At 43.3% G+C, this 20,257-nt stretch overlaps 7 protein-coding genes across 7 annotated transcripts; 3 read left to right on the top strand and 4 right to left on the bottom strand.

The window, feature by feature from the left end:
* The first annotated feature begins 19 nt into the window (after positions 1–19).
* LOC129583489 (major facilitator superfamily domain-containing protein 6-A-like) lies at positions 20–4,034 on the top strand. Its single transcript, XM_055475282.1, has 6 exons — positions 20–297; positions 367–1,366; positions 1,520–1,863; positions 2,395–2,568; positions 2,908–3,114; positions 3,335–4,034. Exons 1-6 carry the CDS (start codon positions 144–146, stop codon positions 3,568–3,570), a joined length of 2,115 nt encoding a protein of 704 aa, XP_055331257.1. The 5' UTR covers positions 20–143; the 3' UTR covers positions 3,571–4,034.
* Positions 3,711–7,118, bottom strand: LOC129583491 (transmembrane protease serine 11D-like). Its single transcript, XM_055475283.1, has 10 exons — positions 6,960–7,118; positions 6,765–6,895; positions 6,282–6,401; positions 6,114–6,192; positions 5,614–5,952; positions 5,119–5,384; positions 4,641–4,844; positions 4,261–4,574; positions 4,055–4,144; positions 3,711–3,992 (listed from the first exon to the last, which is right to left on the bottom strand). Exons 1-10 carry the CDS (start codon positions 7,012–7,014, stop codon positions 3,905–3,907), a joined length of 1,686 nt encoding a protein of 561 aa, XP_055331258.1. The 5' UTR covers positions 7,015–7,118; the 3' UTR covers positions 3,711–3,904.
* Positions 7,119–8,137: 1,019 nt separating this feature from the next.
* On the bottom strand, positions 8,138–10,004 carry LOC129583493 (NTF2-related export protein-like). Its single transcript, XM_055475285.1, has 3 exons — positions 9,512–10,004; positions 9,304–9,448; positions 8,138–9,113 (listed from the first exon to the last, which is right to left on the bottom strand). The coding sequence occupies exons 1-3, from the start codon at positions 9,617–9,619 to the stop codon at positions 8,854–8,856; spliced, it is 513 nt and encodes a 170-aa protein (XP_055331260.1). The 5' UTR covers positions 9,620–10,004; the 3' UTR covers positions 8,138–8,853.
* A 119-nt stretch (positions 10,005–10,123) lies between these two features.
* On the top strand, positions 10,124–10,993 carry LOC129583494 (cytochrome c oxidase subunit 6B2-like). The gene is made up of 2 exons (XM_055475287.1): positions 10,124–10,256; positions 10,389–10,993. Exon 2 carries the CDS (start codon positions 10,405–10,407, stop codon positions 10,753–10,755), a length of 351 nt encoding a protein of 116 aa, XP_055331262.1. The 5' UTR covers positions 10,124–10,256; positions 10,389–10,404; the 3' UTR covers positions 10,756–10,993.
* Positions 10,994–11,292: 299 nt separating this feature from the next.
* On the bottom strand, positions 11,293–15,076 carry LOC129583492 (MFS-type transporter SLC18B1-like). Its single transcript, XM_055475284.1, has 10 exons — positions 14,081–15,076; positions 13,875–13,970; positions 13,711–13,784; positions 13,377–13,524; positions 13,052–13,120; positions 12,773–12,896; positions 12,550–12,683; positions 12,285–12,475; positions 11,986–12,081; positions 11,293–11,616 (listed from the first exon to the last, which is right to left on the bottom strand). Exons 1-10 carry the CDS (start codon positions 14,255–14,257, stop codon positions 11,373–11,375), a joined length of 1,353 nt encoding a protein of 450 aa, XP_055331259.1. The 5' UTR covers positions 14,258–15,076; the 3' UTR covers positions 11,293–11,372.
* LOC129583475 (uncharacterized) lies at positions 14,275–17,549 on the top strand. Its single transcript, XM_055475270.1, has 2 exons — positions 14,275–14,818; positions 16,324–17,549. Exon 2 carries the CDS (start codon positions 16,434–16,436, stop codon positions 17,547–17,549), a length of 1,116 nt encoding a protein of 371 aa, XP_055331245.1. The 5' UTR covers positions 14,275–14,818; positions 16,324–16,433.
* A 64-nt stretch (positions 17,550–17,613) lies between these two features.
* LOC129583474 (uncharacterized) lies at positions 17,614–19,900 on the bottom strand. The gene is made up of 4 exons (XM_055475269.1): positions 19,491–19,900; positions 18,928–19,148; positions 18,462–18,659; positions 17,614–17,753 (listed from the first exon to the last, which is right to left on the bottom strand). Exons 1-4 carry the CDS (start codon positions 19,535–19,537, stop codon positions 17,614–17,616), a joined length of 606 nt encoding a protein of 201 aa, XP_055331244.1. The 5' UTR covers positions 19,538–19,900.
* Between the last annotated feature and the right edge of the window lie 357 nt (positions 19,901–20,257).

Raw genomic sequence — 20,257 nt, 5'->3', positions numbered from 1 at the left:
ATATGCGACACTAGCGTTGTTTATACGCACATTTTCTATATAATGACGCGTTGCTACATACTGTATTAACAAAACCGTTTAATCGATTAAACAAAACAAAACGAACACTGAAGCCTTGTCATCCAGTGCCCCCTTGAATTATAATGGCAGCGATTGAGCCAATTAAAGAAGAAGACAGCGATAAATCGCAACCGACTCCATCCCGACCGGAAGCAAACAATGACGCGCGAAAGCCCTGGCTCCGGATTAACAAGCATCTGGTCTCGGTTAAATTACTCATGCTGTTGTTATACGGAGGTAATATTTATACTTCGAAGTACAGCATCACTGTCTAATTCAATAAGGGCCATCGTCTACGCATTGCAGGTATGACGGCCTTATATCCTTTCCTAACACTGCATCTGCGGAGTCTGGGTCTCACAGTGACCGATGCAGCTGTCATATACGCCATCCTCCCGTTCGTCAGCTACATTGGTCCACCGTTGTTTGGATATGTGGCACACCGCACCGGCAGCGCAAAAAGTGTTCTTATCCTAATCAGTCTTATCAGCATTGGCGTGCATGTGTTACTATGGTTAGCCGTCCCTGTCGTCATCCCCACTACGATCACCTATCAAAAGGTCACGCAGCAAATCAACACCGAGTTATACTGCAAAAGTGGGAAAATAATTTCATCACATGTCTTCCTTTCTCCTGCCAACGAAATTTGTTCAATTGCGTCCTTCGATAACACTTCCGTAACTGCAAACTGCCACGGAAATACGAGCACTTCTAATCAAAACAATGTGCCGAAAAATCATTACATCGTTAATCCCATGGATTTAGTACAGCCATTTGAGAATAAAACATTGTCGGATCACTGCAAAATGCCAAACCAGGAGAAAATCTTTTGTGAAATTCGCTCCAGTTTTGTGCTATCATGCAATAAAAGTGAATCGAGATTTTCAAGCCGTATGACGACCTTTCTCATATACCTCACACTGCGTATTGCGGCAACAGTTTGTATCAATACGGTGTTCTCGGCTCTGGATGCCACAGCTTACCGGCTAACAGAGGAATATGCAGGCGATTTGAGATTTCAAAGAACATTTTCCCTTCTGGGAGTCTGTATTTTTCCTGCCATTTCCGGGTGGATGATTGGTGGAGTTAGCGATCCTGACAGCGCTGCGGATTACTCGCCGGCGTTTAATATTTACTGCGCGGCCCATGCTTTGGCTACCGTTATCGTATGTTTTATGAGTGTTCCTCTTCCGCAAAAAACAGAAATCATTTGGGCAAATGTACGGCGAGTTTTGGAAAATCCCCGAATCTGTGGATTCGTTTTTATGGTATTCTATGCTGGCTGCGCTTGGGGATTCCTGGAGAGGTTTGGCTATATGTACAGTGCAATTTGAAAAATTTCGTCAGTTATATATGCTGTATTGATGCCTGTTGTACAATTAAAAAATAGATTTTTTTATAAAGACATTTTAATTTTTTCAGGATTTTTATGGTGCATGCAACGTCCATTTATTTGCAGCTATCTGTTTTTGTTCATGGATTATATTGGCTCCCCAAAATGGTTGCTCGGTCTGACCAACACAGTTTCGGCTGTGTCGGCGATTCCGCTTATTGCTGCTTCCACCATTATCGTCAAATACGTTGGCCATACCAACCTAATTATCTGCTGCGTTATGCTGTACGGATGCCGATTTATCGCTTATTCCTTCATCAGCAATGCTTTGTTGGTGTTGCCGGTGGAAATCTTGGAGGCCTTCACGACTACATTGCTGTGGGTGGTCATTTCCGTGTATTGTGGCAAAATCGCGCCGGCCTATTTGGCTACAATACAAGGCATTAGTGCCAGCGCACATAATGCTTTCGGTATTAACATTATTATTTTGTACAATACGGTATAATCCACAGAATGATATAAAGTACATTGACTTATTAATCAGAATGAAGATTTAAAAACGCCTCAAATACGTAGTGATAATATTATATTTACAGTACAAGTACATAAAATTTTGTTTGACCTCGACAAAATTTAATAAACAGTTACTGTGCTACATCTGTTAGAAGTTCAATGATTTACAGAAACTTTGTTCAGTAATAAATTTACAAATGGCTGCGCCTGCTAAGACAACTTTCTAAATAATAATAATTACCGTAAACAGGTACCGTAGATAGTAGATACTATTAATGCAGAATGGCGAAGGACCATGATGTAGAATAGAGTGCAAACCTTAATTAACTCTGAATAAGATCTTATACGTACTGTAGCAGATTTTGGTTTATCCGTGTACAAGGATCACCTTGCAGGTAATCCTGTTCTTATCGCCTCTGTAAAACTATCACGATAAATTAATAGTGTCTGTGAGTTTGCACTTAATTTATATTACATTTGTTGTGCAGGACGAAGTGTCGGTAGTTTGGTTGGAGGAATACTTTTCGAACAATTTGGTGCACGACTGACGTACCAAATATTTGGAGGCGTATCCTTTGGTGTGGGTTGCGCTTATGCTACTTTGTTCTATTCCTGTCTTCGAAAACTTCCGTATATGAGGCCGGAAACAATAGTGCAACATGGTACGCTTGTTCAAAGATTTCACACAATATGCTGTCCACAGAAGTATACTAACGTATTACACTTCATTACTAATTATGTACAATATGTGCCGTATGCAGCGCGTTATGGCCTGTAGCTAAACATATCAGTCATTATAATGCATTGCTTGATTACACATAAAATTAAATTGTATGTAAATACTGTACATATATATCTTCTTAAAACTGTAATGGAAATACTTGCTGCGAACTCCATCAAGTGCTAAATTTACGCAACAGTTCCATTTTTGGGGAATTGGGACTTTGGGAGCAAATACATAAAAAACCTATCAACAGTGCTCTTGTTAATTATTGGTATAGGTGAAAAGACAAGCACTCCCGGTGCCGAATGCGAACTAATTAATTTGGATGAGAGCGAACATCTACGACAATTAGCGAAAATGGATGCTTTTTCTCGGCGGTATAGCTTGGGTGTTCCGCGCGTGACCCCACGATGTTCCCGCGCTGATCTGCGCTGGAGCCCGAGGATATCCCGTTCAACGGACAATCGTCCACCCCGAATAAAACGTAAAGTTTACGCAATTCAGAATTTGCAATTTTTTTTGTAATTTTCCACATGATTCATAATAATTTTTATGCGCAGCTAACGCTAGGCGCTAATTGTACACCAGGCTTATACACATTTTTATTTATCGAAATTCTTGTACAAGTACAGTAAGACCTTTTTTACAAGCATTTAATGTTTAAAACAAATTCGTCAGACAATGCTTTTGCATCTTATAAGCAGCAGCGAGGGCCAGGAAAGACAGTCAGCGCAAGATTTCCCAACTGAGCAAGGAAGACGAGGAAGATTTACAAAAGTTCGCCCGGATGGACGCATTTACCAGGCGTTACAGCACGGCTATGGTTGTTTTGGATAAGAGTACTAAACAAAGCCGTCAGGGATCTGTCGCGGAATCGTCACAACGATTAGACGTGGCAAAACCTCGAAAATCTTCCTTGCGTGTTACCATTGTTTATTAAAAAATGTTCAAGATATAATACTAGTATCTGCAAATGTGACTTAATTAATTTTTCTTATGATCTTTAGATTGGCGTGGCTTGTCCCAGCTGCACATAAGCACAAATATATCAAGTTTAATCTGTGTAACGAAACCGGGCGCTTTAGTATTTGCCACTTTTATTTCGATCTTTTGCTTCGTTTTTGCATTTTTGATAGTTGCTCATGCATAATTAGTGGCAACCTGTGTGTTTCGCAAAAACAACATTTTGCATAAAAATCTCCTGTACCCAGACCAATTAATTAAAACCGGTAAAAAGCAGTGCGTGAAAGCTGGAGAAGCGTAAATTTAGTGATTTATTTGGAGTACATGGTTTCGGTGATCCAGTCGAGTACGTGAGCAGTGCGACCGTAGACGCCAGGGTAACCAGCCTGAGCGCAGCCACTGTAAGAACACCAATTCATTAAATACATGCACAACTGCTCCACTGATTAATCACAACTTACCGGCCCCACGAGGTTACACCGACCAGGACGAATCCAGGCTGGCCATCAGCGCGGTCGCAGACCAATGGGCCACCACTGTCACCCTGGCACCTGCAACGCCAATCATCATTAAGCGGTGTTCCTGACCTTTACACGGATGCGCCCATCCCTGTTGCCACCCTGTCGCTAAACGAGGAGGACCTTGGTAAAAAAATAGTGGTACTTACGTGTCTTTGCCGGGAGCAGCAGCGCAGACCATGCTGTCATCGATGACACCACCGTACTGGGTGTTGCAGTAGGACTGTTCGCTGATGTTAACGTCCACCTGGTGGATGACGGAGGTACCGCGCAGCATGTTGGCCACATCCTTGGGCAGTTTGCCGGCATCGGCGGCTTCGATCAGACGAAGGTATTCGCCGAAGCCCAGAGCGGTGCGTTTGCCGGTGTTACCCCAGCCGGTGACGTAGCATTTGCTGCCGGGAGCACCATCGGCGGCGGTGGGCAGGCAGACGGGGACGATGGTGCGGCTGAATTGTGCAGGCTGTGGAGACAATACAACGGTACGGTCAATAACAGTGCGCCATTAATTACGGTGGGGATGGTGTACCTCTTCCAGTTCGAGTAAGCAGAAGTCGTAGCGGGTAGCCGGGCGACTGCCGTAGGTGGGGTGCATAACGATGCGGCGCAGAGCGTGCACCTTGGAGCCCTCTTCGGGGTTGGAGTAGCGATGACCACCCAACAGGACTTTGGAGTTGGATGGGCTGCGTCCGGCACAGCAGTGAGCAGCGGTCATCACCCAGCGGTTGCTGATCTGTAGATTATTCAGTTACTTATAACCGTCTTAAGTCCATTCTGGACTACAAGTAGTCGCTAGTTTTAGTTTTTAATGTTAATTGGCAAATACTTGTAAAAAATTATACATACATATTTCTTACTTTCCAGTGAATGCAGTTAAGCATACAGCATCGTACAGTACATATCTACGTATTATGAAGTGTTGTAAATCGGCGCTCTAACTATAGGAAATTAGAATATTTAAGAACCGAGTTTATATACCAGCGTACAGAGCAAAAAGTAACACGTACCACAGAGCCACCGCAGAACTGCGATCCACTGGAGGTGAGGAAAGCCACCTGCCAGGGCCACGAATGGGGAGTAGCTTCCTGTCCACCGACAATGCGGGTGGGTTGCAGATTGGGCGCAATGGGAGCGATACCGCATTCGGCGTTGCAGTACTGTTCATCGATGTTACCAGGGCATTCGTCGGCGACGTTGTTGCAGTAGGCCGAAGGGGCGACGCAGTGCGTCTCACTGCCGGGACACAGGCTGGTACCCGGAGCGCAGAACTCGACTATATGTAAAAAACATTCCAATGAAGAAACACGAACCCAGACATCCACACAATCATATAGGTATGATAATTTTTTATTGTATGAGACAACGTACGTGCTGGTGAAAGCTAATATTTTGTACGATAATTTCTGCAGCTATGGAAATGAAGCTGTGATTTTTTTCGATACCAACGGGGTCCGCAATAGTCATGCACGATATATACAATATGGCTTATTGTCAGCACTGACCTTTGATGGAGACGTTGAATCCAGCTCGCTGGACGCTGCTGTCAGATCGGAAAACAGCGGTAATTTCGCCGGTGCGGCTGCGCACTTTGCTGGGTCCACTGCCGGAGGAGCGGGAGAATTCAGTGAGGGCACCGTTGACCACTTCGCTGAGGGCCAGGTAGTCGTAGTTGCTTTCGGTGTCGAAGCTGACGGTGTTGAACTGCAGAGCCTTTCCAGCCGGGCCACTGATGGTCCAGGTGCAGTCGGCGTTGTTGGGGTACTGGCCAGGGAAGCCAGGCGACGTGATATAGGAGGTCTTTCCATCCTCCACGGTAACATCACCTCCGCAAGCGCTGCTGGCTGCACAAACGTACGAAACACTTTGTCACAATGCGGCAACATAGTGACGATCCGGCACAATTAATGCCACAGATATGTTTTTGCAGATATTATTGTTTCCATTACAACAGCAGATTGCACTAAAGATTGCTACCAGTTGTTGAAAGTGATAAAGTACTTACGGGGAGCTCCGTCGGTAACCCGGATGGCCACTTGGAAACCAGAGTACTGGACACTGCCGTCCGTGCGGAAAGAGACGGTCTGCAATAAAACAGCAATGATTATTTGAACGTGTAAGGTAGGAATATATACGCAAATTGTAATATATGGTTTCGAAAATTTTGCCTTACCACAGAGGCACCGGTAACGAAGTTATTCGGGCCACTGGTGCCACAGAACGATTGAGATCCAATGGTCAGGGCATCGTATGTGCACGAGCCACCTTCCAGGTTGAAGGCGATGGAGCTGAACTACAAGCAAGAGCGACCGTTGTGTCAGTTTATATTGCACGTCAATCTACGCATGAAGTGAAAAATATTTAAACTATGTTTATATATAGATATTAAACTATGTAAGTACATATACGCGAGTACTAGTATATTTGGAGTAGACTCAGTAGAGCGCACAAGCGCGAGACCAGAAGTAGTCGTTACTTCAGTTGGGCTGCTAGATTTCCTTTGTCAGTAACAAATACTACTTATATTACTCGTATTTACATGCTTTTTCTTAATTTTTTAACGATGAATCAGTAATAGATCAAGGTATTATTTATACGAGTATTTATTCTAGCGGTTGAAGGTTCATAAGGAGATGTGATAGTACATATAACTCACCTCAAGTCCCTTTCCGGCAACTCCACGCACACTCCATGTGCACTGGGCGTTGTTGGGATACTGGTCGGGATAATTGGGTGACTGAATGAGGACTGGAGAGCCTTCACCAACGGTGATGGAGCCACCGCAACCTAAACAAAATTTCCATTGAACATCATTTATTGTATAATAAATTCCGGATGCTATGTTGTTTACTTTGCCCGTTGACGGCAACGGCCGCAGCCAGTAGAACAGCGGCAATGGTCAACATGTTTGCAGAGGTAATAATTCCGTAGCGGAGAAAAGAAAATGGATGCTGCTGTTGCTGATAAATATGTTCTTTATATAGTCCAGCAACGTTGCCACAAAAATTAGAATGCGGATATCAGTGGCCTTTCTGGTTTCCTGGTACGGGCTGATAAGAAGATTTATTAGCGATTGTTGTAATTTTCACGAACAATCTTGGAATATCGTGTCCTTATTAGTGAGTCAAAGGCAGTTGGACATGTGATTGTGATAGGAAATAGCATTATCCCCAATATTTATGAAGTAAGCGGTTATCTGTTAAGACGACATTTATCGTGTGCTCAACCATATTAACCGTATGTGCTCACCTACAATAATTAATTAAGCGCTTCCATTTTACAGCACAGTAATTAGTATCTAAACAAATCGGCTTCCACACAGTAGTGTGATAAAGAAACTAAACATACAAATCATACTGATACGGATACTGAAATCGTGCGCGGCACACCATCGCCCGTGACCTCGAAAGTTCTAAGGCTTTAATATCGCAAAAGGTCTTCCGACCTCGTAACACCCTTCTAGGATCGTTGGGTTTAAACTGCATTAATTTTATCAGTTGTGTAACTCCAATCCTACTTTAATTTAGAATTTCCACTTTTGACCGCTGCATTTCAAATTACCAAAAAATAACTGCGACAGAGTCCAATTTATTGAGTATTACATAAAATAAACATACAGTAACTCACCGCTTCCCTTTGATCTCCGCATCTAAACAGACATAATTATGCTAAGAGTACATAAAACTGATTAAACGAATCAGTCAGCGATGCCGCCGGTGCAATACAGTATTCTAGAAATAATTATCGAGTTCACTAATTATAATTTTTAATAAAAATGGTTAGTCTGCGCAAGCGACGCTTTAAGTTAACTCATCTTCAGTCAGCATCTGTATTGAACAGTACAGAAGTAAAATCATCACAGAGACGAACTAGCGTAGTACCAAAACCATCTTGCAGAAGCGGTAGTTTCAAGTTATTCCGCAATTCACAGGAGAATTTAGAAGAGTAACAATTAACCTGTGTCAGGCAGCAGCGTTCTAAGACAGCCGTTCTTGCTGGGACAATCGATTACTTGCAAAATCAACATGCCTACACCAAAAATTACCCCGAATTACACCAAAAATTACACCGAAACCAAAAATTATCAACATCGCTGAGATTATCCCCGGGCAGGACAAACTATCTGTACGTTATTCCTCTTGACAATCCGGCAACAAAATTCAGAAATTCATTTTCCAAAATTCTGAAGTACAACAACAACAAAACCGCTGCATAACCGCTGGCGGCAGTAGAGATATATATATATATATATAACAAGGCGAACGCAGCAACAACACTTTGTACCTCAATATTCTGCCTAAAAACAACGAAACTTACAAAATGTCCATCGACTACATTTTATCACAGACTCTAAAGTGAAGATCGCAAAGCAAGGACGCGGAAAAGCTCTGCACGCTTGAATCGCCATGATGGAGGCGATCCCAACCGTTATTACTGATAACATTAAAAAATGGTTTTGTGTGGAAAACGTTTACGTCAAGAGAGATTTTCAATTTTGGATTTAAACTACAAAAAAGATCTAGTTTAAAACGGTTATTCCCGATTCTAAATTTTAAATTCTCGGCGAGAATGTACTGGGCTAAGGAATGTTCAGTTCCAAGTTTTCAACTGGAAAAAGCGGTGTAAACAAGTGTTTTAATTTCGATGTTCTGCAGAGTGGGAAATTTAATTTCTACATACTACTTGTACCTTTCCGCATCCTTGCTTAGCGTTATTATCAACAACCAACAAAACAACAACGTCATTCATTCTTGCATGCTGGTATTCCAAGAGTCGGCCTTCAGCATGGAATCGGTATTGCAGTTCTGGTGGCGAAAACTGTCGGACTGGATTTTCCAGGTACCGCTCTTGGCGGTGATGACGAAGGTCTCGAAGAAGTTCAGCACGCCCTTCAGATTCGTGGAACGCTCATCGTAACTGGAACTGGACGGATCACCGCGGTTACCGTAGCGCACATGTCCCGCAACCGAGATGACAATGGCTGGCGTGCCGCCCAGATACTTCTCTGCAAAAACACAACGAACACATGCAGTTTGTAACCCATTCGACAAAACTAACCCTGAAAGTAACAAGTCCCCACTTCAGCAAAAAAAATCAGAAAAAAGCTTACACCATCTTCACACTCTGGCTCACCGATGTAATTATAGCTAGCAAAATATAGCTTGACGTACTCGTACTTCTGATTGTGTTCATACCGTCAATCTCGTGGGCATCAAAGCCTTGTATCGTCGGTGTGCATTTGGGTAGATTTTCGTAGAACTTTCCAATCGCCTCCGGACCGCAATACCCATGGCCATTGAAAATCAGTTTACCACTTTCTTCGTACATACTCTTCACCAACTGCAAACAAATAGAATCCATAAATAAATGCGCTGGATGGGTAGATACGGGCCAGCGACTTACGTGTCGCTCGGTGTTCAAGCGCTGATAGAAGCGCTCCGTGAATGCTTTGGCTGTCAGACAAGTCTGAGATATCCGCAATTCGCGGGCTGTCAATGCTTGCGATGCCATGAATGATACGGCGAAGGATTCACTTAGGAATTAGGATTGTACTGCAACTCTCGAATGCGGCCAACAGGGACACAGGGAATAAATTTTCCAGAGATTCCGTCCCAGACTTTCCACACGCACGGACGATTGACTCAGTTTGACTGTTCGCTCATGCAATGACTGCAACGAATCCGATTCCGGATAATTTCAGAGGACGAAATCAACACTTCTGCGCTTCCGTTCTGGGTCCTTGTGGTAAATGTATAAACCTAAACACTACACAGCATAAACTGCAGAAATTGAAACTTTCTATACCAGATTACCAGCACTCAATAAGAACAATTTTGAAAAATAAAAATTTTAAAACTTCAAAGTTTAAACAATTAAACTGACCAAAAATGTGCGAAAACTCAGAACAGATACGAACCCCAGCAATCTTTAAGAGAGTCGTACCTATTCTTAAGCCACCCGCCGAGGACGTTGTTTAGTAACCGGGCAGAAAGTCAGAATCAAACCCATCTCTAGCTCGCTACCTGTATCATGTGAACATTAATTTTTACTGTGGCAATAGTTTTCATTTAAAAAATAAAAGCATCGCATCTTTTTTGGTTTTTAAGCTATTATTGTGGGAATATTTTGTTTTTATTGCAAGGCGCAGGTATGATCCTATATAGTTATATAGGATTGTTTAGTGTTGCATCATAACTGTGGTTTGATCTTTTGTTGGAACTTGGAGGCATTGCGTGGAGAGTGTAGCTCAGAGTTTGATCCCGTTATTTTGCTGTTGCAGGTGCTAATCCACCAACATGTCGCTACCAGCTCACGAAGAACGGGAGGAAAACGATGAAGAAATCCGCCGTAAAATTATGGCCGGTGAATTCTGGGCGCCACCCTTTGATCCGCGATTTCCCAACCAGAATCAGGCCAAGCGCTGCTGGGTGAACTACCTAGACTACCAGCGCTGCAAGAAGCTGAAGGGCGAGGACTACGAGCCGTGCTACTACTTCAAGAAGGTGTTTCGTACTATCTGCCCTCATGCGTGGGTGGCCAAATGGAACGAACAGCTGGAGGCCGGAACACTACCATTTGATTTTGAACAGGATTTGCGGGAACATAGTGGAGAAGCCACCAAGGATCATGGCAAGAAACATCATTGAAACTTAAACGAAAGAGCAAATTCGGTGCTTGTGGTGTGTTTCTGTTAGCTGTCTGGTGTGATTGATTCGCTGTACAGGGATTCGGATGTCAAACGCCGTTATCGTTGGATTAAACATGGTCCCACACTGTCGATGGTATGCTTTGCTGCTTTATTATCGCAGTATACATTTGTCGCTCATTCATTTATGAGAGATCACTTTTGAGTAATAAAAGTTGATTGTAATCTTTTAAACTAAATGCAGTTTTTTCCGATGTTCATTTTGTCGAAATCAGCATTACGTTTCTGCAGTCCATGACTTCTTTGCTCTCCTGATTTGGTTCTGTAACTTCAGATTGGAACCTGATTTGGTTCTACTACTCACCATCAGTAGTTTTCTAGGGTAGTTATTCTAAAACTTAAGCAGTTTTATAACTTGCTAACTTACTTTTTACGAAGGGTTTCATCTCAGCCAATACACTCGCAGTTTGTCATTTCAAGCATTTCGATTTGGAATATGCAGATTTGCATTACTGGACTTGCAGAAAATTTCCCACAGTTTTATCATTCACTTCAAAATTCAGGCTGTTATTGAGCCATAACCCGAACCAGTATGAACGGCCGAATCATTATTCTCATCTAAAAATTATTAGCACTCTGACAATTATGCGCTGCACGGTGCCGCAGAAAAACTATCATAAGGAGTATCACTGCTACAGATGCATTTATACAGCTGATCAGAAAGGCCGACCACTCAAAGGATATCACATCAATTAGCGAACCACCAATTAACGGACCGAGAAAAGCGCCTAATGAGAATGCGGACGCAAATAATCCCGATCCCAGACCGTGTGTATTCACATCATCTCGGAAACCGTTTCTCCTAAAAAGAATACACTGCAGTTACTAGTATGTGGACAGTTTAATAGACAGTAACCACTAACCGGTGAAAAATCGCTACTCACTGCTTACATGAAATTACAACAAGTGGTTTTAGTAATTACGAAGTAAACGATTTCTACCGCATACCAGCACTAAACGCCAATGCGATGGCGGACTTGACACCTGGAGTACATATGTAATGCTTGGTCTTGAATACAACTACCGTTCGTTATTAATAATTCAACACCTTTGTCATTTCATCAGCCGGTATAATTAAACATTATCGTAAAATTAATTTGTTAATACAAATTCGCTACAAAAACCATCTATTTAACAGTTTTGCGTATGCCGTAATGGCGTTGCCACTTACAATGCTGCGGTCAACATATCCCGCAGAGGCGGCACCAGCTGACCGCCAACCCCGATCCCATGTAACAAGAGTGCCAATATGACGATCCATAATTTCCTATCAAGCCAACAATCTCACGATACCCATACTTCTTCCGGAATCGGTATTATTGTACAGCCCACACTACAGTGCGTATTTTATAGTCTATTAAGATATATATGTGGGCATGCGCTGAATCAAAATTAAGTCTTGTCGGCTAACATAAGCAACATATACGGCAATTATAATTTTTTTATAACAAACTGTAAGCGCGTGCGTACGTTTTGACACCAAGAAACGGAGCCGGTCCCATGAGTACCAAGGCAGTGGACACAATACAGCTTCCACAGATCATGAGATTCTTTGGCTGCTTCATCCGGTCCGCCGCTGCGCCCCACAGAGGCGAAAATAGAGCGTAGGATCCGGCTGATGCGAGAAAGACCAATCCCACTTCGAAAGGTGAACTCAGAAACTAGCGGAAAAGAGAAAATTAATTCGAAACACCTGCCAGCATGGAAAGGCAGTTTGTGTAACCGATTAGTCTACCTTATCAATATGCAATTCCAGAGATGGCTCGTAGAATCCAATGGACATAGCACCGCAGACAATTGTCATACCGGAAACGAGTACATCAGGAATCCTGAGCAGATCCCACAGGGATCCGGATGCATGGTTGATTACTGCAAGCAACCAGACGCAACGGTGTTAAAAACCAGCAAAGACAGTTCAATGAGAATTTCACGGGCATCAGTTGATTAATTTTCTTTACCCTTCCGGTGGGCACGAGAATCATTTCGAGATCTAGAGTGCATTTGCAACGCAAATGTAGAGAGCAGTCCCGTAATTACAAGAATGCTTCCTACGACAGCGAAAGGCATCCAGTAGCCGCCCGCCTAAACACCAGATCCGTGAGACATCTTCGGAACTTCGACAGCAATATAACTGCCCGGTTTTACAAATTATCAATGCAAAGATCGGTACTAGTTCTACGCAGCAAATAGTAAGCACTGCTGTTGCAGTATATACAGCCGGCAATCATTCAGCTTACGGTATATAACGCACCGCCAATTGTCGGTCCGGTACTCAACCCCAAGCCGCTCGCTGTTTCCAGCAGACCCTACAAAAATATTATTATTATTATCAAGATTGTATTAAACTATATAAACTGTATTATATTTAATATTATAACAAAACATACAGTCACCGTAATTTGTTTTGTGACTGTACGTTGGATGTGAAACTTCGTCAGTTATTTATTGTTGTTTAAAGTCTGAAAGGTAACCACTGTAAGATTGGCACATCCGGTACCAATTTCGCTCTTGTTTATTAATTTATCATTTATGGAAGCCCAATCAAGCACTAAAAGTTGCTACCTGTACAAAAGCCATTCTAGCTGGATATTCAGTTGCCGCGATGCAGAATGACGCGGTCAGGTAGGCACCGGCCCCGACGCCCTCGACGATGCGGATGGCAAAAGCCAGTGCGATAAACGCATGAAAATCCTCTACCATCGATAACAATCTACAAAGACCGGAAATTACTCCATCGGCAGCGAACGCGAAGGATACTTACTTAGACGGTAATCGTAATAGTTACACAGACAACGCAGTACTATCTGTGCAACACTACCGTACTATAGACCACTACGCATTTCTGCTGCATACTGCACATGTACAGTTCACATTCATAGTCCAGTTACTTATTTACCCGAAGAGCGCACAGGCGGTGCCGGTTACGAATGTTCCCGCGACAAACAGGAATGTCGTTCCCAGGTGGCTGACCTAATAATGCAAAGCCAGGAAAGTCAGATGCCGGATTGAATTTCGTACGCAAAATACAGTAAATGTGCCGTGGCCAATATGGAGACGTACATGCTTGCCGACTTGCGGACACACTAAAAAGACCACCAACTGGTAGCAGCCAAAAATCCATGAGGCCAGCGCTTGTGTTCCTCCTTTTGTAACAACCTGGAACATTATTTGTCAGTTTTATGCACAGTGTCCCAGTTTGCGGCGATCTGAACATGATACATCATATAAAAAGAAACAAAGTAGAATTACTCGAGATTAAAGCATGCCTCTTTAGGGAAGAATGGCGCTATCAAGGAAAAGCAGACAAAATTGCAGTAGTTAACCACGAACATCATCCCAATTAGATAGACATCCTGCTTGCGCAATCTCCCTGTACTGCGATCGGGATGAAGGAGGGGATCGTCTTCTTGGCACACCGCACCAGGGCTGTCATGATCAGGCATAATAATATTGTAGCGATAGAAATTAGATGTACCGCCAGTAGGAGTGTTAATTGCCTTTCTCTACCGTTTATTGGTTGTTGTGTTATGAGGATCAGAATCCTAGTTTTCCTACTTTCACCGACCGCATCTCACGGTCAGAAACATCTTGAAATTAGTCTTGCTGCAGCTTGCTCCGAATCTTGCTAACGCGCCTTCCGCGCTTCTTGCTCAACGCTTATGCGTCTTGCTCCTCAGCTTGCGTTGCTCGCCGAATCTTGCTAGTGTACTTGCTAATAAACTCATGCGATGACCTTGTGTTGTGTTGCGTAATCGCCATGGGATGATCGTGCATCTCCCATCATTGCCACCATGTAAACGGTAGTCAGCTTCCGGTCAGCATCGCTGCCGACCGTGCCAGCCTTTCCCACACTAACAGCCGACAGATCGTGGTAAGGTGGATTAACCAACCCACTAGAACAGCAGTCAAACCGGCTGCTGTTACATGGCGCTCCTGGTTTCCGAACCAACCCGACAGGATACCAGGAAGCCGACCGACGCCATCATTTTGCCAGTTGTCGTTCAGTGAGTTGTTACTTTTTTGTAATCATCGGTAGCACTATTGCGAATTTTCGATTTTAGTGTATAATTCTGGCCAAATTAGACATTTGAATTGCATAATTCCCATTTTGCCGCTGTTTTTTGCATAATCGTACATAACTTTCTGAGTGGCTTTTGTGCAAAAATATTAACATAAAATTTCGAAAGTACATTAGCGAAATTATTTACTAAATTAAAATTGCGAATAGATTGATTACTGTAACTGTTTGGCTCTTAAAAAATTGTTGGAAATCATATTATTTTGTCATTGCCGATAATTTTGCCACACCCTGTCCTTTGTCTACAGTACATATATACAGTACATACTGTAGCAAAATTATTGAATACTGTGTTCCCGCATCCGATGAGACTGTAAGAGCACAGACAGATCTTTTCTCCATGGGAAAGCATTAAGCGTTCCGCTCAGCAGATCCATGGAATCTTCAGAGAAGATTCTTCTCCTGTCTCTTCTGAACTGTTCGTCAAAGTCAGAGCTGCGCTGGCTTAGCGAACAATTCAGTCTAAACATTAACAAAGCGAAGAAGAGACAGCATTTTGTGGAAAAATTATCTGCATACATATCGGCAAATAATATTCCATTGTCAAGTGTGCAGCAGCATCTGTTACAAGCAACAACTGATGACCCAAAGCAGGCACACCGAGAGATTTCCTTGCACACTCTTCCCGTGGGCAGTCAGACAGCCGTAGTCACAGGCACAGACAGTACACAGCCACAACCCGTGCCTGCAAGTTCCCCTGCTTCCAGCACAGTGAGCGAGACAGAACAGACCACTGAATGGCTAGTGCAGCGTCGCATCTTACAGTCTCTTCCCTGAACCTGAGCTGTATAGAGAGAAGTACCAAAATCTCAGTCGTTCGCTAACGGAAGGAAAGCTACTTTCTGGATAACGCAGTGCTTATGCAGATCCGCCGTGCTGCTCTATCATGCATTCAGCAGACTGACGACAACTCAGTCATTGCAGCTATCCGCTGCCCAGCACGCAGCCAACTTTATGCAGTGGCTTAAGCAGCCCACCACAGAAGCACGCACAGATAGCACTGCATGCGCATCAACGGAAGCGAAATTATCTGCGCATACACACCGCGCCCATATTGATAATACGAGTACGAGTAAAATTAACGCCGGTAAATTAAACGTGCACAGTGCACGCATATTATCAGCTGTTTCAACAGAACCTACATTAAATGAACTGGAAGATTATAGAGCAACCAAATTAAAACTGCTGCGTTGCAAAAGTACACAGACGGTACCGATATTAATGATTTCTTTAATGAAATGGAGAAATTATTCTATGAAATTAATCCTGACATGCCGGAAGCACAAAAAGTCGAAGAAATACACCGTGCATTCGACTACAAATTAAAACACCGAAAATTTATGATCGGTTTGAACACTGTTCACAAAATACGGTTAATGCTCATAAGATTAGACAAGTTTGAGCATAAAGAACAATCTCGTTTACCACCAGACCCGGTTGAGATTACAACGGCTAACCAACGGGATGATGACTACGACTACAATAGTCATCGGTCAGTACGTGCACAACGCCACTATGCACCTGACCAGCAAAATATTACAATGGAACGTGGTTTTGACCGTTACCGCGACGCCGACGACTATCGATACGAGCACCACACTCCAAAGCAAAGGAACTGTTCCCAAAATTACCGAAGAATCCATCCTCGACATATCGACTTCGACAGCTACAGACTGAAGAATGGAAAGCTATTTTGCCCGAAATGCAAAGATTTCCTGCATTCATATCGAGAATGCACAGAAGCCGACTACGACGATAAATACAGTATTCAACGCATATGCCCGGACCATGTCAAAGCCAGAGTACAAACTGCATATGACGACTACATCTCCTACATGCTCTGGAAATATGGAGACGACTTTTGGTTCACCGCTCAAGGAAAACGGATGAGACGTTACGGAAAAGGAGGTCCATATGGACGTGACTACGTTCCACCTGTCTGCTACACTGAAGCCGAAGTTAAATTATATAACCCTCAACGGGATGCCACTACACCACGAAGTACACGAACATTAGGCCAGCGTGTACGGATGCCGACTGTGCATTTCAATGTGTCCGAACCGCTAATTCCTCGGACACCGTACATTAAAACTGATCGCCGTCACTCTTCCAGTGCGAGTCCAAGTTACAACAATGACTCACAGTATCAGCCCACTACGTCAACACCAGAACCTTTGGAAACATTAAGCCCTACACCGCTCGCCGGCACCAGGAACAACCCGCCGCCACTTTCCATCATAAAGTCTACAGTGGACACAATGGATGCCACCGTGACCGCTTCGCCGTCTCGCCGCGACCAGCCGACGTTGCGAAAAGTTAATTCGAAAGCATCGTTATCACCGCTGAATACAACAAGACCTGAAGTGCTAACGCCATCCAGCTGCACTTCCTCTGATTCATGCATCTCACCTTCCGATTCTGAATCGCCGGTAAATGATCCCTACAAACCGCAACCGGCATGCGATTTAACCAGTTGTACAATGGAAAACATTAAAACGGAGAAAGCCGGTACACCACAAAACGGCTATGATTTCGTCACAATCCCAAATGTGCATAAAATTAAAACTGCAAATGTGTCATATTACTGCGCCATGTGCTACACCATGCACGCCACAATGCGGACAATATCGAAGCGCATATGGCACGACATATATTGACGTGGGACACATTAATATGACATCCGTCCTACATCCTACGCTCTATTGCGATCTGTTCTAGAATTTACCTCAAGTCTTCCACTAATCGCCGCAATTTAAAATTTTCCTCCATAATTTCCTCGTTTTCTTTCTGAACAGTGGAAAGGACGGATTCATCAGCCATATCGTCCGCTTGAACCGATTTGTCAGTAACTTTTGACCTTACTATAACCAAGTATATACACAATGTATTCTTTGTAAATTTAGAAAATTCGAACCTCGATTAAGAGAAATAATATGTGAAGCATAAAGTATGCGAATCTCTGATCAATATTGGCCTCAATCAATATGGCCAGGGTCAAAAAGATCTCGGTGGCGACCTCGGGGACCCTGGTTCGAGGTCCCCGAGCACTTCAGTTCGACTCAGCCCTTCATACTGTGCAAATAATGAGAAAATCTTGGTGGCGACATCGGAGACCTGGGTTCGAGGTCACTAAGTACTTCATTTGAACTTCGAAAAAATTCCTCCCTCTTTTTGACCATATCAAAATTCCTCCCTCCCTCGCTTTAGAATTCTCCCTCTTTTTGACCAGGCAGAAATTCCTCCCTCTCCAAATTCCTCCCTCTTTTTGACCCTGGCCGATCAAGGCCGACCGCTTATGATGGTTCGATGTGGATAACTAAAGTTTTTCACTTTCTAGATTGTGCCAAATCTTGTAATAAAAAGTGCTCAGATCAACAGCTGTTGTATTAATTTCATAATTTCCGGTTATATATACGAATGATAGACAACTTCAACGAATATTACAGTAATCATTACTGAAACCGCTCTGCAATTACAGTGCATTTATAAACTATACATACGGTACTTCTATCAAAAGTCAAGGCGTAACTATTACGCCTGAACAGCAGCTAATAAAATTATGCTCTTACCTTGAATTTCCACATCACAAACCGTAAACACATCCGTCCTGCGCGCCGAAGTGCGATCAGAAAGATGACCCTGATATCCCAGATCTAGTTCATCATGCTCGACGGTGCCGGTTATGGACAGAGCGGAAATGCTGCTGGCACCGTTGGAAAATGTCCCCGGAATGAACCCACTACTTAACGATCCCGATGCGCGTGTACCTAATCGCACGATACGTGCAACAGATTCATAGTATAAATGATTACTTAATTGCAGATGGGTTGTCCTGGTTTTCGTTACATTACAACTACGTACTATTATCATACATTGTATCTACCACCGCGTATGCAACATTTCAACAAATTTATGGGTGTTTCCGCGGCAATCAACAAATTGGAAAGAAACGTCGGTAAACATAACAAAATTCGCTGAACTGACGCGCACGCTGAAAAACATCCCAGCCTAAATCATACTAAACAAAACACTTACGGGGGACGGCGCGACCTTTGGGTAGGGTTGATGATAGGTGCGAAGAAGGCAGGGAGGGACGCGAGCGAAGATGTTGTTGTTGTTGCCGTTCTACTCTGCGTGCCGCATTGGTGTGGATCTCCCGGATGTACGGGCTCTTCGATGTCGATGCGGGATGATCAATTTTGGAAGACTTGGTCGACGTCTCAGACCAAATATGGCCCACGCTGCTGGTGGTTTTACTGTGCAAATAAAAACACGCGCGGTGGATTGCAGTTCGATCAATGGACTTTATTTGCCATGTATTGTTGCAAATGAATCCATTGTAAATAATACAAAGCTGTATAACGTAATTTGTTGAAGAGTAGAGTAGTGATATTGGTGCGCATCATCTTTGCGCGTGCAAACAAACGCTAACGGTTACTGTACATATTCCGTGCGCCATTAATTAAGTACAAATGGGGTGCCATAAATAATACATTAACACTTAACTGCACAATATACGTACTATAATCAGTAGGATGTGCAGAATACAGTTGTACGGCTCTAGTTATTTTTATTCACATAGTACTTTAATTACTCACTTCATATTTTGGACCGAGATGGAAGGATTTCGGGATACCACACTCATTCTTTCGCGTATGGTGTGCTAATAAATTATCCGTTCGGCAAATAATTATTGGTGAAATTATTAACTATGTCATAAATTGACGAATGTATTTCATGTAGAAGTTCCGCAGATTATCACGCTTATACAGGATCCAGTATATGGAAGTTCCAGGATGTATGTAATGTGGGACACGGACGGCGCTCCGGCAGATGTTATAAAATGAAAGGCCCCATGTGAAGTGCCATTTAACGGGGAAAATCGTTTGACTTTACTCCCCACACAAGAACACGTCGTCGTATCACAGGTAAACACTTTTTTTCCTACTGACCGGCGTAAATGCAAACTTAAAACCGGATCGTCAGATGCGTTGAACCGGCTGCACAAGGATTCTGGTTGGATGCCGATGGTGCGCCGCGGGACAACGCATTAAGGAATTTGTTTCATAATACTCCAGCCTACACCTGAAAAAATCGATATATTTGCAACAGCAGTCATCCACACGCCAACAATCCCGTTCAATACGTCTAAGCGGATCGGATTCAATCTTACGTGAGCCTTTAATGTTCTCGGCAACGGTAAGTAATATTGACCTGGACAAACATGTACAGTTACACAAAGGTGATCGACGGACGTCGACGGTAGTCGAGACGTCCATACAGGCGTCTGCATGTAGCTGGTGTTCGTGTTCTTGTATGCATCTTTACATCACACGTACTGACGCATGCGTAGGTTGACTGTACA

The sequence above is a fragment of the Paramacrobiotus metropolitanus genome, unplaced genomic scaffold (assembly GCF_019649055.1).
Source record: "Paramacrobiotus metropolitanus isolate TYO unplaced genomic scaffold, Prichtersi_v1.0 Parri_scaffold0000010, whole genome shotgun sequence".
Taxonomy (NCBI): domain Eukaryota; kingdom Metazoa; phylum Tardigrada; class Eutardigrada; order Parachela; family Macrobiotidae; genus Paramacrobiotus; species Paramacrobiotus metropolitanus.
Note: the sequence above shows the minus strand (reverse complement) of the source record. Positions and strands in the feature narration are given on the sequence as shown.

Excerpts from the sequence above, each read along its gene's own strand:
- LOC129583491 (XM_055475283.1), bottom strand. The coding sequence starts at position 7,014 with ATGTTGACCATTGCCGCTGTTCTACTGGCTGCGGCCGTTGCCGTCAAC. Across the intron at positions 6,193-6,281 it reads TCGTTACCGGTGCCTCTGTG|ACCGTCTCTTTCCGCACGGA; the intron begins GTAAGGCAAAAT and ends GTTTTATTGCAG. Across the intron at positions 4,575-4,640 it reads GCTTACTCGAACTGGAAGAG|CCTGCACAATTCAGCCGCAC; the intron begins GTACACCATCCC and ends TTGTCTCCACAG.
- LOC129583493 (XM_055475285.1), bottom strand. The coding sequence starts at position 9,619 with ATGGCATCGCAAGCATTGACAGCCCGCGAATTGCGGATATCTCAGACT. Across the intron at positions 9,449-9,511 it reads GCTTGAACACCGAGCGACAC|TTGGTGAAGAGTATGTACGA; the intron begins GTAAGTCGCTGG and ends ATTTGTTTGCAG. Across the intron at positions 9,114-9,303 it reads TGATGCCCACGAGATTGACG|AGAAGTATCTGGGCGGCACG; the intron begins GTATGAACACAA and ends GTGTTTTTGCAG.
- LOC129583475 (XM_055475270.1), top strand. The coding sequence starts at position 16,434 with ATGGAACGTGGTTTTGACCGTTACCGCGACGCCGACGACTATCGATAC.
- LOC129583494 (XM_055475287.1), top strand. The coding sequence starts at position 10,405 with ATGTCGCTACCAGCTCACGAAGAACGGGAGGAAAACGATGAAGAAATC.
- LOC129583492 (XM_055475284.1), bottom strand. The coding sequence starts at position 14,257 with ATGCCTGATCATGACAGCCCTGGTGCGGTGTGCCAAGAAGACGATCCC. Across the intron at positions 12,684-12,772 it reads TTCTCGTGCCCACCGGAAGG|TAATCAACCATGCATCCGGA; the intron begins GTAAAGAAAATT and ends GGTTGCTTGCAG. Across the intron at positions 11,617-11,985 it reads GATATGTTGACCGCAGCATT|GAGAAACGGTTTCCGAGATG; the intron begins GTAAGTGGCAAC and ends TATTCTTTTTAG.
- LOC129583489 (XM_055475282.1), top strand. The coding sequence starts at position 144 with ATGGCAGCGATTGAGCCAATTAAAGAAGAAGACAGCGATAAATCGCAA. Across the intron at positions 1,367-1,519 it reads GCTTGGGGATTCCTGGAGAG|CTATCTGTTTTTGTTCATGG; the intron begins GTTTGGCTATAT and ends ATTTATTTGCAG. Across the intron at positions 3,115-3,334 it reads TCGTCCACCCCGAATAAAAC|CAGCGAGGGCCAGGAAAGAC; the intron begins GTAAAGTTTACG and ends TCTTATAAGCAG.
- LOC129583474 (XM_055475269.1), bottom strand. The coding sequence starts at position 19,537 with ATGAGTGTGGTATCCCGAAATCCTTCCATCTCGGTCCAAAATATGAA. Across the intron at positions 18,660-18,927 it reads CAAAGGTCGCGCCGTCCCCC|GTACACGCGCATCGGGATCG; the intron begins GTAAGTGTTTTG and ends TCGTGCGATTAG. Across the intron at positions 17,754-18,461 it reads TTGTGATGTGGAAATTCAAG|TAAGGTCAAAAGTTACTGAC; the intron begins GTAAGAGCATAA and ends ACTTGGTTATAG.